General features: G+C 41.2%; 1 protein-coding gene across 6 annotated transcripts in view; it reads left to right on the forward strand.

The window, feature by feature from the left end:
• Nucleotides 1–17,928, forward strand: part of TIAM1 (TIAM Rac1 associated GEF 1) — a 114,143-nt gene extending 96,215 nt beyond the window's left edge. For 4 of the 6 annotated variants that reach the window (XM_010722814.3, XM_010722819.3, XM_003202907.4 and 1 more), the window contains 12 exons: nt 2,063–2,242; nt 2,671–2,739; nt 3,029–3,154; nt 5,274–5,382; nt 7,415–7,594; nt 7,719–7,837; nt 9,621–9,729; nt 10,871–10,929; nt 11,639–11,741; nt 12,497–12,584; nt 13,413–13,585; nt 15,539–17,928. In XM_010722814.3, coding sequence (XP_010721116.1) covers nt 2,063–2,242; nt 2,671–2,739; nt 3,029–3,154; nt 5,274–5,382; nt 7,415–7,594; nt 7,719–7,837; nt 9,621–9,729; nt 10,871–10,929; nt 11,639–11,741; nt 12,497–12,584; nt 13,413–13,585; nt 15,539–16,011 — 1,788 coding nt within the window. In that variant the 3' untranslated portion in view covers nt 16,012–17,928. The remainder of the gene's footprint in view (nt 1–2,062; nt 2,243–2,670; nt 2,740–3,028; nt 3,155–5,273; nt 5,383–7,414; nt 7,595–7,718; nt 7,838–9,620; nt 9,730–10,870; nt 10,930–11,638; nt 11,742–12,496; nt 12,585–13,412; nt 13,586–15,538) is intronic. The other 2 variants (XM_010722825.3, XM_031556736.1) reach the window with 1 other exon arrangement.
• The last annotated feature ends 690 nt before the right edge of the window (nt 17,929–18,618 follow it).

Raw genomic sequence — 18,618 nt, forward strand, 5'->3', positions numbered from 1 at the left:
TTCACCACTGTTAACTGTCAGTCCTTTGTCCCTTTCCAGCAGAGCAGGTAACTTGGCAGTTGTTTCTTCGCACTGCCACTGAAGCCAGGCTTTAACCTACTGCACTTTTTAGATTTGAAGCTGTTGAGATCAAGAGCATGTGTATTGAAACGTATTGCAAACTTAACCTAAAGGTTTGGGTTTGCTTTGTACTTACGAGTCTGGCAAGCATAGAGAGAAATAAATGGAATTACATTGACTAATAAATCTGACACTCACTGACATGTTCTGTTACCAGAAGCTAAATTAGTTAGACTTGACTCACTAGTTTTTCTAGCCATGCTTTTCCTTTCTGCCTGATCTGAGCTTAAATCTCATGCTAAAGATGAATATTTTCCCTGTGAACATCCATGTCCAAGAGGCATTTTTGTATAGGCAGTCAGCTACCATTAGTTAACTGCTAACAATTTTGTCCTGACGAAAATTATCCTTTGCATAACAAGTATCTTTACTGAGATGCCTTGCAGTGGGACATTTAGCATTTACAGCCATAGGACACCTTCAGGGAAAGCAGGTGTTTGATGACTGGATATTAGGAAGAATTTCTTCTCAGCAAGAGCAGTGATGCAGTGGCACAGGCTGCCCAGGGAGGTGGTGCAGTCACCGTCCCTGGAGGTGTTCAGGAGCCGTGTGGATGTGGCACTGAGGGACGTGGGCAGTGGGCGTGGTGGGGGTGGGCTGGTGGTTGGACTGGGTGATCTTAGAGGTCTTTTCCAGCCCTAATGATTCTAATCTATTATTCTATGGAAGGATATCCCTTTCTTGCCACTAAAATGATTAATATTCCTCTTGAGCTTCATGGCCTTCTAGTCTAACAAGTGAACAGATAGGAAAACAGTGATGTGTGAGCAAGTGATGCAGCTTAACAAATGCAGAGATTTTTTGGCACCGAATCACCACAAAGCTGTGGGGTGGTTCAGGTAGCTCAGGCTCCTGATGCTGCTGTTGGTACTGGCTAGTGGGAGTGATCTCCCAGTGGGTAGGGATCTGTCTCCAAACTGTGACATGGTGGTGTGCTTTTTTTTTTTCTTTCTTTTACTCTCCCCTTTCCCTGCATGTTTTCTGTTTGAACAGGATAATTTGGTGTAAGTTGTTTCACTGTGGACTGGAGGGATATAGAGGTAATGCTGGGAAGTCTCTAAATCTGGTTTAAGATACGGTGGCAGGATTAAACACAGAAGGTTAGAGAGGTGTGATCAAGTAAAGAAGCTCTTTTCCCGCCCGAGCTCTCACCAGGTCTCGGGGATGGAAGGAGATAGGGCATGCTGCTGTGCTGGCAATCCTAGAAGCCTGGGACTGTCGTCATTGACACATGAGACTGTACCTGCTCCAAACTTTGCAGTGAAATTAAAGATGCAAGCAGGTGATCTAAGGAGAGGAGGTGAAGGGAGGATAATTCTCTTTATAGAGAGACATAATTAAACATTAAAGAAACCAGTGAGATGTAGCAGCTCTGAAAAACCTAATGCATAAGGAGGAAATATACCCTGCAAGTTGTGTTTTCAGACTCAGAACAAAAACTCAGTTACTTTCCAGAAAGCTTTGAAACCTGAGGCTTTGATTACCCAGGTGGCTTTCCTCCCCTGTAAAACAACTCAAAGGGTTTCTGTCGCCATGTTGTCTCTTTGGCTGTACTGACACAGCCTTTTACAGGACTATTGCAAACTAGATTAGGGAACTTGCAAAGGGCTTGGGTGTTTTGATGGCACTATCATTTTTAGTTCTCACTTCTCAGGCCCTTTTGTTTGTTTCAGTCTTAAATGCTAGACAAGCCTGTTAAATTTCATGTTGATTTGAAACCGGGAAGGTTATCAGACAATGCTTCAGCTAACTTGAATTATGCAACTCTTTTTCTTTCACCCTTAGGCACTGAAAGAATGGGTAGATACATATATGAAATAATGTGTATACGTCTGGACTTTGGTGACTGCAGCTTCATAACTGCAGAGGTTCTCAACTCCTTTGTTCCTGTAACTCCTGCTCAGTTATTACCACTGGCCTTTCCTCTTTCTTGTTTTCAAAGAGTACAGAGCAGGTCGCTGCTTTCTGTCGCAGTCTTCATGAAATGAACCCTTCTGACTCAAGTGCTCATCCTCAGGAATTCACAGGACCCCAGCTGGCCACCATGAGACAACTCACAGATGCAGATAAACTGCGAAAGGTCATCTGCGAACTTCTCGAAACAGAGCGCACCTACGTCAAAGTAGGGAATTTTGATATGTTGTTTCAGTCCGCTAATGTTTCTCCTTCTGGAAAGCCTTGTTAGCCACTTCTCTACTTCAAGTCCTATTTTGTGCATGTATCTCCTATTGGATTCTACAATCTGTCACTAGAATAGTAATTTAAACAACCCTCTGAAGTAAGTAGGCATTCAAAATTGATATTCGGTAATTTTGAAATTTCTTTACTTGACAGAAATGCAGAGGAACGGTGGTCTGTGAAATCTTGTATTGATTTTCTTAGAAAACCTGTGTGTCTCCTCTTACGCAGTCATAGATTCAGTGAAATCTGACTCGTCTTATGTGTGGGGAGGAAAAATCCATACACGAGCAAAACTGTGATCTTAGCCTCTTCAATAAACATTCAGAGAGTTCAAGGAACCAACATGGGAATCTTTTTCTGAATTTTTAGGACCTAAACTGTCTAATGGAGAGATACCTGAAGCCTCTACAAAAAGAAACGTTCCTCACACCAGATGAGGTATGTTAACTAGTGCTTATCTTTATGTTAGATGGCTTACATAATGCACCCCTCCACACCCCTAAATTTGCTTGTTTCAGTGAGCTCTGATAGAAATTTTGAATTCCATTTCTTTTAAAATAGCTCACTGAGCAGAGTGTAAAGGTACAATAATGGATATTGTACCTTTATGGACACTCTGGTTATATGACTGGACTGAAAATTGCTGAAGTTCTAGAAGACATGATTTAGTTGTGAACTGATCTTAAAGGTGGTATTTTCAGCATGCTGCTTTTTTTCCTCTTTTTAGCTGGATGTTCTCTTTGGGAATCTGACTGAAATGGTAGCATTTCAGGTGGAGTTCCTGAAAACTCTTGAAGATGGAGTAAGGCTGGTTCCAGACCTGGAAAAGCTTGAAAAAGTTGAGCAATTTAAGGTAAACTCATTATCTATTATTTAGGAGGAAGTTTTTTACTCAGAGGCTGGTGATGCAGTGGAACAGGTTGCCCAAGGAGGCTGTGGATGCCCCATCCCTGGAGGCATTCAAGGCCAGGCTGGATGTGGCTCTGGGCAGCTTGGTCTGGTGGGTTGGACCTGGATGATCATCGTGGTCCTTTTCAACCCAGGCCATTCTGTGATTCTATGATTCTATCTACATTCAGAGTAGGCTCACAATTTAATGTTATAATAAATGATAAACTATATCTTGGAAGTTGTCCTCTAACACTCTTTATTGTATTTGTTTTACTTACTGTCACTCTTTTTGTGAAAACCAGCATCTACTTATGCATAGATTGGTTGCTAGCTAATACTGAGGCTGCTGGAAGACCATCCTGCTATTATTTTGCTTCGTGTTACATTTAGCTGTACAGAGCAGTAGAAGTATGTAACACCATGTGTTTAGAGATACTATTCTTGTTCTCCTGTCAGATTTCTTGACTCAAGCTGTAAAGAAAAACTAGAAATGGAATATTACATAAGATCTTTGTTCTGACAGGTCTAATATAGCAATTCAGAAGCCCACTGGGGCTATGGTACAGAATATAAATTGAGTTCTGCAGTTAGGCTTTTTGAGCATAGCAGAACTATACAGCAACTGCTTCCAAGTATTGACATTTGTGCATGAAAGTTAGAAGTGTAAACTAGAGACATATATATTTCATTAAAAAATGAAAAAAGAAAAGGAAAATGCAGAAGTAGTTTTGTGTCTTCTGTAGTACGTGATGTATTAGATTTCTGGCAAGCAGCTCAAACAGTTTTGTCTTTGGGGAACTTTTTCATGTTTAGACAGCTCACCTTGGTAGAGGACAGAATGTTGTGATGAATAATAATAAATCCATTGGGATTGCACTTTGACCAAGTTACAGACGTGGAAAAACTGCTGAAAAAAATTGTCTTTGTGTCTGTTTCTGTGCTTCTTGCTGTCAGGTATTCATTAAAAATCAGCATCAATCATGAATGCTGCTATCCTAACTTTTGCTTTGTAGAAAATGTGCCTTTAATGGAGAATGCAAATGCACAGCTTTCCCACTAAAAAAAAAAAAAAAGTAGTGATCATTCTTTTTAGGTAGAGGTGAGAAATTAGGAAGAGTCTTTCTCATGGAGAGAATTCTGTTCTGAGTAAGATTATTTCTACCTTTCTACGTAAAATGTACATCAGATTTATTTTTCGCTTCTGTCCTATAGGTATGGTCTGAAGGCAGTTGCAAAATGTGATGTCTGGACTTGGTTTCAGTTCTGCAGTTTGCTTCCTTCTGCTGACTGTAGGCAAACTGCCTAGATGTTGTCTCATCTCTTTTCACCCCATGCTGTTGTTCCTTGGTGGGTGGTGGAGCAAAGGCTTGACTGTGACATAAAGATCTGTATTATATTTGAACCATGACACAAACTAATTTTCAGCAGAGTAGAGGCCTTGCTTTTTTTGTGCAGAGGGATACTAGTCCTGCTTGCAGTTCCTTAGTGTCTGATCCATTGTGAATTTGGACACACCCAGTCCCTCCTATGGTGTCTGGCCACAAAGAACATTTTAAGCATTTAAATATATCTCTGGAGCTGTGAAGCTAGTTCCTCTTTAGTCAGTGGTGTCTACAGATCAGCCTGACTGGGAACACAACTAATGATGTTAACCATGTAGCCTGTATCCAGGCTGGATTCCGGCACCAAGGCTGGTCCTATTTTCTGTTACGTGGTGTGAAAAACTCTAAAAATGTAGTATCTGTCATCTGACAGCTAAATGAAAACCCTCCATCCTACTCCTGCGTTCCTTTTCTTCCTCTGTGCTTCCACCCCATTGTAGGGTCAGGGAGGAAAACCCCTTACTCACTCCTCCCATCAACCTTGCAAGACATCTCTGTATTGTTGCTCTGACCTTTCTCTGCTGGTGGAGGCTCCTAGTTGGGAACCAGAATTGATACTTAAGGCAGTTTTAGAAAAGCAATGCTTTCACACAATTCTCTGTGAAAGCCTCCTACTTTCTTGCTAGCTTGACTTCAGATGACTTTCAAGAAGGGAAAATAACTAACTGGTCTTCACATGCTTTTCTTTTTTAATCTTAGAAAGTGCTGTTTTCCTTGGGTGGATCCTTCCTTTACTACGCCGACCGTTTCAAGCTGTACAGTGCCTTCTGTGCCAGCCACACGAAAGTCCCAAAAGTACTGGTGAAAGGTAGGAGCTGTGTGTTGGACAGACAGACCAGAGAGAGAGATGTGGCAGTGATGCACTGGTCTGGGCTGTCACAGATGGCTGTGTGGGGGATGAAATGTGGCTACTGCACACCAGACCGCTCAGAGATTTGTGATGGAGAGTTGGGGACATGTGTGTATGGTTGCTCTCTGTGAGTTCTTACAGTGATAGGGAAGTCAGCCTGTCTGGCTTGACAGACTTCCAGAGAGCTCTGTGCTGTGGATTTGTAGACCACCACTGATGTAATCATACCCAAGTAGCTCATTACAAGAGGCAGTTAACCTCATATGCAGTTTTTCCTCCACTTCTCCAACACGTCAAATTCCCCCTCAGTCATACAGAGAGTAAAAAGTCTCCCATCACTGGGCTTGTACTAATGGATCACTGTGTACTTTGGAACCGGAACTGGTGATGACCTCTGGTTCCTTTTAGAGCGTGTGCAGTGAATCCATGCTCATAACAATTCCATTAAAGCTCCAGCAAATGTGGTTGAATGATGACAGCTGCTAGGAAAAGATCAGCCTGTGAGACTGTTTTATGGAAGCTGTCTAAATATTTTAATTTAGCTGTGCTTTCTCTACCCTCTCTTCCTCCTCTTGTTTTTGATCCAATTTGCCTGAGAGGTTTCCATGTATAAATTCCTACCAGAGTTTGGCTTCCTGAGGTAGAGATAAATGAACTATGGTCTGGCATACAGGTGATCATGGGCCTCCTTGACTTAGAGGGATGTTTTTGTCCCATGAAAGTGTTAATCTCTTAGAGTTAGCAGTGCTTCATGCAATTAATTTCTGGATGAAATGTTAAATAAATAGATGGCTCCAGTTGTAGGAGCAATGCCATTAAAAGGGAAGTTCTTGTTTTTAAAGAACACCTGGATGTCTGTCAATACAAAACTTATGTGGACTGTTTGTTTGGTTTGTTTCTGTTATGCAGGTTTCATTTTTCATTTCTTCTTGTAAAGTCTCATTTGCCATGCTGTAAAGAATAGTTGGCAGCTCAGTGGAATGCATGAATAAACGGTTTGTTGCTAGTCACAGCCATGCTTTCTTTTGCAATCTGCTTGACCTTAATGCTAAGAGCAAAGAGTAGGTAGTTCTGGTTGTTTTGTTTTGTCATTTTTTCATTACTGACTATATTTATGAATGAAAAATGGTTGTGTTTGAATTATGACACAAACAGAACTTCAGATTTGATTCCAGAGGTAAATCTCTTAAAAAGCTTGGGAGCGTATTTCAAGTGTAAAGTAGTGTCCTCAGCTGAGGTGCAAGTGGCTTTTGGATTTGAAACTGAAGTTGTTTATTGAAATCAGGTGACTGTCTGAGGGAGGAAGGAAAAATAAAACCAAACTACAGTCAACCAACCAACAAAACACCCAACCTCAGCGGGGATCGCAGCTCTCATAAAAGCATTTGTGGGGATTATTTCTGCACTGAATAACTTGTATGTCTAAAAATTTCACTCTGTTTTTATGTCCTAGTAGAAGAAGGAGCAGTCAAATGGTATTTTTATACATTTGGTAGCAATAAGGTAGAAAAGATGATAGCAGTCAGGTACCCAATCTGCTTGCACTCTCAAAATGTGGTATATAAATTTACTGCTTCCTGCCTCCATATTAGTTTTTGATTTATTTGTTATTGTCTGTTTATGCACCTTAAGGTATAATGATGTGAGAAAATAACCATACTTGCCAATATTGTGGGCTTGACTGTTAGACCAGATGATTACTGTGATTTCTTACAGATTTCTGATTTGAGCCTGTCTGTAAAGGAAAAAAGTGATTAAGAGGGGTTATGCTGCTCTCAAATGGCAGGGCCAGAAATGAGGTGTATAGTGAAATCACCCCGGGTAGTGTACCCAGTCTTGGTACAGTGGGTATTACTTGATATTAACTCATAAATAGCTGATCTCTGGCAAAGTGACTGCAGATAAATGAATTCAATGCTCAAAAAGTCACTTTCTTGGGACAGCTGTTACGATTTTTGATTTATCCAATTGCTTCATTTTAATCTTTTAGCCAAGACAGATACAGCTTTCAAGGCATTTCTGGATGCTCAGAATCCCAGACGGCAGCACTCTTCCACGCTGGAGTCTTACCTCATCAAACCCATTCAGAGGATATTGAAATACCCTCTCCTGCTGAAGGAGCTCTTTGCTCTGACTGATGTAGACAGTGAAGAACATTATCACCTCGATGGTATGGAGCTAACCTGCATTCCTCTTCTCTGTTTAACTTCTGGTCTGGAGCCCTTCTCCCGCCCTTCCTTTCAAAGGTTTAAAAATATTTTTCATCTCTTTCCCATTTTCTCTCTCTTCTATAGTGGCCATAAAAACAATGAACAAAGTTGCCAGCCATATTAATGAAATGCAAAAAATCCACGAAGAATATGGGGCAGTGTTTGACCAACTCATAGCAGAACAAACAGGAGAGAAAAAAGAGGTAACAGACAATATTTAAAGAAAATAAATAAGCTGTTTTTTGGTGCCTGTAGCGTGAATGTTAATTTGTACCAAATAGTTCACCTTTCCTTCTGTGTCATTGAAGTAGTTCCTGTGCAAAGAGGATCCCAGTCCAATTAAAAAACTGTTTCTCTGTATACAGTTCAGTGAGTAGAACCAATGTAAAGAAGTGCATTAATTCACTTTGAAGGTTGTGTTTGGTTCAAAATCCCAGTTCAACTTTTTAATGTCCATATCTTGGCTCTTCTCTCTCAACACAATGTCATCCCACCAGTCTGAGTAGATGGATGTCCTGAGGCAAATTTATAATTATGACTTTAATCACTTCAAAGAGATCAAAATGAGCTCCAGTATGTGAGAAACTACTATTTCTGATTCAGAAAGTGTGTTAGTGGGCTTGATATATGAGAGTCCTGAACTTCAGTCCAGATCTTGCAGAGTGCTTACTGAAACATTTGAAGGTTGAATGTGGTCAGTCTTGGATGCAGAAAGCTGTGGAAGATGTGTTGAAGTTTCAGTCTGAGACCTGGATTGCTCATTTACTGAGTAGAATGTAGGCCTGCATTCCAACAGTGCCTTGAAGGAGAGTAGTGTGAAGTAATGGGCAAGGTCAGGAGAGATTTGAGGAAAAGGTGGAGATATGCTGAAGCTGAGTGCCTAAGAGCTAGTGTGAGCTGCGGTATGGATGAATGCAAGAGAGACATGACCGTACAAAGTAATGGTAGTAGGGTTTTGCCACCCACTGGGATGAAGATCAAGCTTAAGAGCTGCTGTGCAAATACAGGATACAGGTGGTGTGGGATTGAATGGCCCTGGGAAAGTTTTGGGTGAGCCACTTATGTAACAGCAGTGGGGAGAAGCAAGTGGTGGGAGAGAGAAGAGACCAGGTGCCCTTGGCAAAGCTGTGGTGATCCTGGCAAAGAGGAGTTGGGAGAATGGGTCAGGACTTCTGTTGATGGAACAGCTGTGGCTTGGTGTTAATTTGGGAGAGGAGACGACAAACATATCTTAGTGTTGCTCTTGTTATCAGGGAGAGCTCTGGTTGTTTCGCTCATTTTATCTGTGATATCCTTTTGCAAAAGCCAAACTTTTGAGAGAAAGAGAAGGATGGAGGAATGGTGTAAGATGGCCCCCAGACTGGAGGTTGCCCTTCAATTATCACTTTGGGAGAAGTCAAAGAAAAAGATCTGGTTGCTGCAATGGCATTAGTATGCATATCCCAGCAGTTGTTAAGAACTCCATTATTAGTCCATTTCCATCGTGAACTTTTGGGGGAAATCACAAGCCATGGCAAATTTGGGTGGGTGGTTGCTGCAATTACTTCATCTGGTGCTATCTTTGAACTTTACCCCAAACTGCATGTGTGTGAGTATGTGAGGGAGTATTCCTAGATGTTCAAACAAAATATCACAAAGCTGATGAGAGGAATGATGGCAAAGGAGCAGACAAAAACACAAGGGAAAGTATTTGTTTTTCTCATTTTGTCAGCCCTGACCGCCTATAAAATTTTGAGAGCCAGGCTGGGTCTGATTTCTTATTTATGCCCTCCAATTAAAGATTTACACACATCTACTGCCATCTGTCAGTCTGTTTGCACACACTTGCAGTCATCTGGTTAAATAACTTATTCCAAAAATGTACTTGTGTTTTGTTTGTTTTTTTTTAGAATTAAGTCGAGGAAAGTTTTCTTGAACTGAAGTTCAAGAAAGAAAACTTTGGACTGAAATACACTGTTTCTTTGTGCATGTGTTTGTGATTGGCAGGTTGCAGACCTTTCCATGGGGGATTTGCTCTTGCATAACACAGTGATATGGCTTAATCCTCCTGCTTCACTAGGGAAATGGAAGAAGGAACCTGAGCTGGCAGCATTTGGTTTGTATCCTAGTAGTTTCATTTCAGATGTGTGAGAAACTGTATCATGTTCATGTTCCTTACCAGATATTTGTTGAAGGTAGTTGAGCATTGTCTTCTGTAACACTGGCTGGATCTTAAAGCTGTACTTGTCTCTCTGCTGTAATGGTCAAATTCTGTTCTGTGTTCATCTAAATCTAGGTAAAAAAAAATAAAAATGGGAGGTGATTGCTGTAATAGTGCAAGAGATTTTTAAACCCATATTCCAGGCAACATATTGAGAACTATGCAGAAAGGAATTTGCATCTGAAAAATATATTTTGATAGTCTGATATATGCTATGTAACTGCTTCGCATCCTGTTGGATAGGGCTAAGGCTTGATGAGGCTTTGCCTTTTTTCTTCATGCCTCATGCCAAAAATGTTTTGAGCATCTAAACTTTAGAGAGTACTTAAAGCTCAGCCAGAACTCCCAGAGAGTTACTTCAGATTAGTCTGTCTTTCTCCCAAGTACTGTTTCTTGGGTGGCCAGATGAGAAGTTGAAGATGCTGTTGGCATAGATTTCAAGGTCTTTGCACTGCACTGAAGCATGATACATTGCAGTGTTACTGGAGCACTTATATTGGCAAATCATCTGCTTGTTACTTGCAAAGTTAAGTCAAGCTAAGCATTACTTGTTAGATTTTATTTGTTCCTGAACTTCTTCATAAGCAGTGGGTTTTTATGTTGCTGTTTTCAGAAAGCTATGCAGGTTAGAAAACCATTGATTTTGATTTTATTTTTGTTTTATACCAAACAGCTTATGAATGGGGAATCTTTCATCTTTGCTCTGAAGAGCATATAAAAATTGACTGCATTGCTGTAAACTGGGAAACCTTGAAGCTGAGTAGCCTCGTGAAAGCTGCTGGGAATGTGCAGCAACTTGAAGTACTCCCAGTAGCTTTAAACTGATGGAATAAAATGTCCAAAATTAAGTGCCCGTGTAGTAATAGTGTGCTAAAAGCTGTTGAGCTTGGGCTTTTTGGTAGGATGGCTCATTCCTCCTTGACTCAGTTAAGGGCTGTCTGAAGAGCTGAAATGTCTGTGTGCTTGGGCATATAGGAAACCTTTTCCCAACCTTATTTACTACATGGCTTTTGTTTTTTTTAACTTTCTTCTCCAGTGTTCAAAACTGCTGTGGTCCTTGTGTACAAGGATGGTTCCAAACAGAAGAAGAAACTTGTAAGTTGTGTGGACCATTTCTGTGCCGCTGCGTACATTTCTCTTGTGTTTGGCTCTTCAGTCAGTGTATATGAATCAAATATGAGAGCTGTCTGTCAACTTTCTTACTGAAACACAATGCCTTTGCTTCAGTCCTGGCTGTTAGTTTCTGCACATTTTAAATGCCACTGAGCAAGTGCTAGCTGCTCTTGGCAAATAAGGTGTGCCAGCACTACGTATCAGCAGATCCTTCTGGAGTCAAAATTAGAATTTAAAGCTATGTTTCACAGTGAACACGTGGCTTAATGCAACAGGGAATATATTTTATAATATTATAGGAAACACTTTGCTTCCCATATACAGCATAAACCAAAAGTGTGATTTGAAATGCTTGTCTTCTAAGTTGACTGGACACAGAATGACTTTGGAGTGACTAAAGCAAGATCAGTGCACGTTCATGAGCGTATGTGCAATGGGAAGTGTGAGTGTAGGATTAGTCTTAAATGATTTTTGAAGGAATTGACATGAGTTCATTGGTCTAATGGTTGCTTTGGCTCAGAACTTAACAAGACTTTCATAGATAGGCACTTCAACGTTGCTAGTTACTGAGATGATGTAGGGAAAAAAAGAACTGCAACAAGTCTTTAGCTGGACATTTTCAGCGCATAGCAATGACAACTGTGATATCTGAATATCCCAATTTCTTAATGGTGTTTTGAAATTCTCCCAGGGAGGATCACATAGAGCTTCAATTTATGAAGACTGGGATCCATTCCGCTTTCGTCACATGATACCTTTGGAAGCACTGCAGGTTCGAGCATTGGCAAGTGCAGGTAATGTTCCAGCTGCAAAAATTTGGTAATCCTTTTAATCTTTGTTTTGGGAACATTCAGTAACTAACCAGTGTTTGTCCTTAGTACATGTGTGTGCAGCTCTGGGGACCTGAAAATGGAATCCACACTTACAACAGCAGTAACAACCCTAGAGAGAAACAAAGGGGCAAAAGCTCCAATTCTGTATTTTCACCTTGTCGTTTTTTTTTTCTGAAGGCAGTCAAGGTTTTAGAAAACCTGAACAAACTTGCTCCTGGCTCTGGTTCATTTTGTTCCTCTTCTAGAGACTTGAAGGAAATCTTGCAGCTATGAAACAGTGGAGCTAGTGAATGTTTGTTGTAGCAGATGACAAATGGCAGTGAAGGTCATTATTTAAGACTTTGAGATTTTTTTAATATATTCTCCCAGTACATAAGTAAAAGTGGAAGGAACATGTATTTAGCTGTCTGCAGAAGTTACACCTCTAAGATATGGCAATACTGGAATATATGGAATACCTGAAAAGCCATTTTTTTTCTGTTACTTTTATAGTACTGAGTGCATATGAAGCCTTACTAGATTTTGGCCAATTTATGTGTTGTTTCATTAGCCACTTGCCCACTACCGCTTTTCATCCATGAATTAATATTATTTTCAACACATGATTTGTTGTCCCACGCAACCTTTAACAATTTTTCAGGGTTACAGAATAAATATTCTAACTGAGGTTAAGCATGAGAGCCTGTTTTATGAAGCGCTGTTTGCTTTTGCTTTAGATGCAGAGACCAATTCTGTATGTGAGATTGTCCACGTTAAATCTGAGTCTGAAGGCAGGCCAGAAAGAACGTTTCACCTTTGCTGTAGGTAAGTGTATTTCCAAATCTTCCAATGGCAGCTGCATCCCTGGATCCCAGTTTGCCTGTATCATTCATCTAAGACAGTCTGGGAACTGCCTGGGGGGAAAATTAGGGAGAGCGTGTTAGAACCTTTATGAAACTCTACCTAGGATAAAGGCATATATTTGATCAACCTCATGCTTTTAAAAGAATGTCCTTATTACACTTTTCCTGTCACAAATTTACATCCAATTAAACTTCTGGATCTTTATGCCAGGTAGCTGCTAATGTGTCTTGTTCAGCTGGTACCTTTCATGCCAACAACTTCCAACTACTGTCCTTAGGGCATTAGTCTTTCCTTAGATTAATTTTGTCTGTGTTTATTGTGGTGGTTGCCCTACTGTGTTTTAGACTTCAAACGAGAACTTGTAAACCTTCCAGGGTCCAACAGAGCCAATATCAAGCCAGGTCCCACTACTAGGCAGTACAGATCTGCAGGACTTCTTGGTGTGTGATCACAGGCTACAAACTGAGATTTAATTAGTCACCACAGGTCAGCTTGATGTTTATCAGACAAAGCAAAGTGTGTGGTGGTTTTGGAAGAAAAGGGGTGCATGGCAACATGATTTGTTAATAAACAGCGTATTTGTTTTCTTTGACATCTGTTGCAATAATTACAGATTTGGCTTTGCTGTGAAAATACTATTTTTAAACGGAGTCTTCTTGGGAATAAATGTATGCCAGTCAGTTTGTGGTTTTAAATTACAGTACTGGTCATTAATTATCTCATTTACAGTGAGCTTTTGGCAGTTTGCAAGAGGTAACTCTGCCTCTTGTATTCTCTCCTCTTTTTCAGTTCACCAGAACACAGGAAGGACTTTCTGAAGGCAGTGCATTCGATTCTGCGGGATAAGCACAGAAGGCAGCTTCTCAAAACCGAAAGTTTGCCCTCATCCCAGCAATATGTTCCTTTTGGTGGAAAAAGATTGTGTGCTCTAAAAGGTGCAAGGCCAGCCATGAACAGGGCAGGTACTGTAGGGCTACAGACTTTCAAGATCCCAGTAACCCCAGCACCGTTGTAGGTTGTGGTCGTGTCTGATACTTGCACATTACCGTTTGCATTCTCTCTTGTGTATGTAAAAAAAAAAACAAAACAAAACAACCTGCTGTTTTTCCATGCTTCACCTCTTCTAGAGCCTTAAATTGCCTCTATTTACCTTGCTTTGCACTCGAGGCTCAGCTTCAGAGCACTCCTCCTGGCATGGAAGGGAGAAAAAGGGATTCCTGTTGATACCAATTGGCTGTGCACTTTAATCTGGAAATGGGTCTCAACTGAAGAAAGTAGAAGCCCACTGCATATTTTTTTAAACAAAAGCACGTACAGAATTTTTGAGCTAACCCAAGCACTTTTAAAATAAAATGCACAAGAAAGATCTGTGTGGTTTGAAGAGAAAACTTGTTACTCCCTCCATTTTAGCCTTTTCAGCTTTACGGCTAAAGGCACGTGCTTCTACTTCTCGCACTTTGAGAGGCATACACTTGATATTCTTATTGTAATGGTCTGTCCTAAACCGTGGATTTTCCTTTTCAGTTAACTTCAGGCAAAAGCAGTGAGAAAATCCCAGGGAAAAGCAGGTTTTCATTTTCAGAACACTAGATGATGGAGGGATGAAACACTTGCTTCCAACTGAAAAATACATGGCACCGCTACATGTTTTGTTCTGGTCTGTTTTTTATTTTATTTTATTTTTTTTCTGCTCATTAGATCCAGCAGTGTAGACAATCAGGCTTTCTGTTCCTCTTCTGTAAAGAGCAGGCCAGACCAATAGCATTTTTAGCAGCGTGGCTTCTCACTTGAAGTGATGTTAGCCATCTGCTTCGCAGGCGCTTAGAATCATAAGCAAGAAGATTCGAGAGAAGGCCAAATTGCAATGGTTTTAACAGTGCTCCTTCAGTCAGCCTGTGGGGCTGATGTGTAGATGCCAAACGTTATTTTATTTTGGCTTGTCAGTGCATTTGCATGATGAATTCTGCTGCGATGAAAATCTTTCGAAGTCCAGATCTTTCACCATAATTAAAATCTGCAACAGCTTAGCTGTTATCCTTTGTGCATGTTTTGAGGCTCAGGGATATTAAAATGTGGCCCATGCTCCCCAGGCTGCTAGAGTTTAATGAATATATTCTGCACGCGCTAAGGTGTTGCTGAGTGAAGAAGGACAAACTATAACCTCACAGTTCACCTGCTTGCAGCGGAACTGAGTGTATGCATATAAAGTACTGGGATACTGCAGGTCCTCCAGCTGCAGGATTCATCCCCTGCTTTTTTGTCTCACAAGCCTCTTAGGATGATGTTCCAATACTGAAGACGTGAATTTGCTAATTGGGCCTTTTGCAAAAGCTAGTAGACCAGCTGATACTGAGTCAGGAACTTCTGAAAAGGTTGTTTTTGTTGTTTTTTTTCTTCCCCCTTCCCTAGCAGGGAGAAAGTGGAGAAAAGGCTAGCTTGGATAGAAAACATGCCATAAGTAAAGCAACAATTCCAGCACCTTCAGTACTGAGGTAGCTGTTTGGAAACCTGTAATGTTGCTCTAACCCGAGACAAAGCAATTTCCCGCATTGAGGTGTAAGGCTAGCTGGGTTTTGCTGTGTACTGATGGCAGGGTGCTTCTTGCAAGAAGCTGAGCTGAACAGATGCATTTGTGCTGGCTGGCTGCCTACCACTTAGGAGGAACAGTAATTGTGGGCCATTATCCCAGCCATGGATCTGAGTAGCAGAAACCCCTTTTTCAGCTGGAGAGAGACTTGTGCCGAGGAGCTGAGTGAAGCCCACAGGGAGGATGCGGAATGACTAGGTCATTCTTGGGAGTCTGCCTGGTTTGTGCCTAGCGGTGTTAAATAAAGGGCCCTTGGAAGACTAACTTTCTAGAGAGAATTGTACCGTGTGTAAAAAGCCTCTGGGGTTTTATCTTTGTGTGTGCACAGTGTCAGCCCCAAGCAAGTCTCTTGGGAGGAGGAGGCGGCGGCTGGCCCGAAACAGGTTTACCATTGACTCAGATGCCGTCTTCACAAGCAGCCCCGAAAAAGAGCCCCAGCAGCCCACGCACGGTGGGGACACTGACCGCTGGGTAGAGGAACAGTTTGACCTTGCTCAGTATGAGGAGCAGGAGGACATCAAGGAAACGGACATCCTCAGCGATGACGATGAGTACTGTGAGGCCATGAGGGGTGCCGTGGCCGACCGAGACCTTCGGGAGCGGCTGCAGGCAGCCTCCATCACGTGCCGCGGAGACCGCTCGCGCCCGGCCATGGACACGCACGCCTCCAGGATGACCCAGCTGAAGAAGCAGGCGGCCTTGACCGGCATCAACGGTGACGTAGAGGGCCACGGCGAGGAGGTCATCTGGGTCAGGCGTGAAGACTTTGTCCCGAGCAGGAAACTGAACACAGAGCTCTAAACCGGTCCCCTTCCCTGCCCAGATGCGTAGGTCTCCCCATCCTGCCCGCTCTCCCTCCCGCTCTCGGCGCACCGCCGAGGACCAGTCCCCATAGATTGCACACTTGCACACACCATTATGGCAGCTGAATTGGTCTGAAGCCATGCGGCCACACTTTAGGCAACTGTAAAACGCTCAAAACTTGGAACGGAATAACCTTAAGGTCCTGTCTTACGTTACCAAGGGCTTTCACACTATTTTATTTATTCTAACATAATCAGGGGCTGAAATTAAGTATGGGGAAAATATAATCACTGGAATACAAATTACTCTGGATGTCTTAACCTACGTACAGCAAACTAGCTTATACAATAGCACAACGAACAAAGGGTTTTATAGCCGTAAAATGTCAACAGTAGGTTCATCTCCTGAATGAGGAAACTGCCTTTTTAACATGTACAGTTGCAGTATTCTTATTACTTTTCCCTCTTTAAATGTAAGAGAATATACATGTATTTTAGGAATGTGTGAGGAAAGGTTTGGGATTTATGTTGTGTTAAGTCCTCTTGGTCTGTGGCTGGTCTAATTTAATGTCAATGTTGGAAGCTCTAGTTTTGCATAATGTTGTAAAGATGCCAAACTCTCTTAAGAGATCCAAATTTAACACTTGAAGAAATATTTTTTTGTATTTTACCTGATGCAGGGGCACAAAGGGATAAGAATTTTACAGTGTTAGCTTAGCTCCATGTCTAGGATACAAGGCTAGATTTTTGCAGAGGGTTAGGAATGGTGGGTTTTATATTAAAATATGAACTGGAAACTCTTATTTAGATATAACTTTCTTCAAGAAAAGGATTATTGTATATGTTTGAGGCTGGAGTTTAGTTAGATAATAAAAAGAATAAAATGACATTACTGAATTATAGCGGAGCAAACTGATCCGTGGTGCAACCTTGCTGCCACTGGGGCAGCAGCATTGTGGATTCATTTGGTCTGCTTTCTCTGACACAGTTTGGGCTTAGGGGACAGGGAATTCATGGCCAAAAAAACTGACCTCATCCATTCTCCTACTGTGGGTGAAACTAGTGTATTTTAATTCCTTTTTGAAAGCTTATCCATCGCAATAGAGTATGAGCAAGTTCTAAACCTCTTCAACATTTTAAATCTGTTATTTAAGCATCTGAGACAGGGTAAAATGTGACTAAAATGGTTTTTAAGTAGACTTCCAAATGCAAAACACAAATAGCACTTTTTTTTTAAGAATTTATATAGCTTTTCCCATTTCAGTTTCACCTATGAGGAAAAAAAAGAAAAAAAGGAAGATTATATGAAGTTTTCTTTTTTTTTGGTATCTATTGGTGTTTGACACATCAGTAGGTACTTTGAAAACCTGAAATTTTATAATAACTTTAGGATTATATTTTATAAAATCCACTCTGACTATATTTTAAAACATAACGAAAATTATTCCCCCCAAAATCCATCACTGTCTTTGTGTCCCACTTAGCATATCCCCCTCTCCTCCACCCCTTTCTGGTTTCTGGTGCACTATACTTGTTCTTATGAAAGTTTTCTCTCTTAACCTTTTGCTATCTTCTCATTTCTTTTCATAAAAGCTTTAGAAAGGTTTCTATACCCTTTGTATGATCACATCATTGTTTTATATCATCTACCCATCAGTTGTGTCCCAGCATACTAGAAAAGCAGAGTTTTAGCTGTCCTATGTTGTACCCAGTGGAATACAGTCAGTTCTGGAATACTGGAAGGCTGGTACTGGGAAGGTACCGTTGTTCTTGTACATAATGTCATGACATGTCTATGTCAAAGGTTCTTATATATTTCTTTTATAAGCTGAAAGAAGGTCTATTTTTATGTTTTTAGTTCTATGAATGGAACGTTGTAAATGCCTGTCAGAAATAAAATACTGGAAAAAAAACAGTCGAAATAGTGGTATGTGTACATATTCTCCAAGACTGGTGCCCTTCTCAGTGAAAGCAAGTAGGAAGCAAGTCCTACAGAAGCTGAAGCTGTGGGATCCACTCCTTGCCTTTGAAGCCTGTGGAGTCTCTTTATTTGTCAGGTGTCCACCTCTAATGCTGAATGCTCTGGGTCTTGTGCAGATGTCCCTTTGGAATGGGTTCCTCCAGCTGCAGCTCTCAGCAGAGCCCTCATCTCTGCATTTCAATAGAATCTGGGCTGTAGAGTAAAGAACTGCTCTTTGACCACGGGTGCTGAACTTCAGTTTGCCTGTGAGTGAAAGGCCAGGGCAAGCTTGTTGATGGTTTTTCTTTTTTTTCCCCAATAGAAGATCCAAGTCTGGAGCCTTGCCTTTTAGAAAATGGAAAACCAGACTGGAACACCAAATTCTGGATGCAAATACTTGCCCACTGTGACTAATTACAACACAGTAAAGTAGTGTATTTGAGTCTGCAACTAACAACTCTTTCCCCCAAGTCTGTGAAACTGCATCAATTTCCAACAAAACCTTAGAGCAAAAACTTCTAGTGCTTCTTCGTAAATTCACCTGAGAATGAATGTGAACAAGTATGAAATTTCATTTCAACTGCCATAACCTTTTTTCAGATGTGTTCAGGTGTTTGCCTCTGTTTACATACGTGTATTTTCTCC

The sequence above is a fragment of the Meleagris gallopavo genome, chromosome 1 (assembly GCF_000146605.3).
Source record: "Meleagris gallopavo isolate NT-WF06-2002-E0010 breed Aviagen turkey brand Nicholas breeding stock chromosome 1, Turkey_5.1, whole genome shotgun sequence".
Classification (NCBI taxonomy): Eukaryota; Metazoa; Chordata; class Aves; order Galliformes; family Phasianidae; genus Meleagris; species Meleagris gallopavo.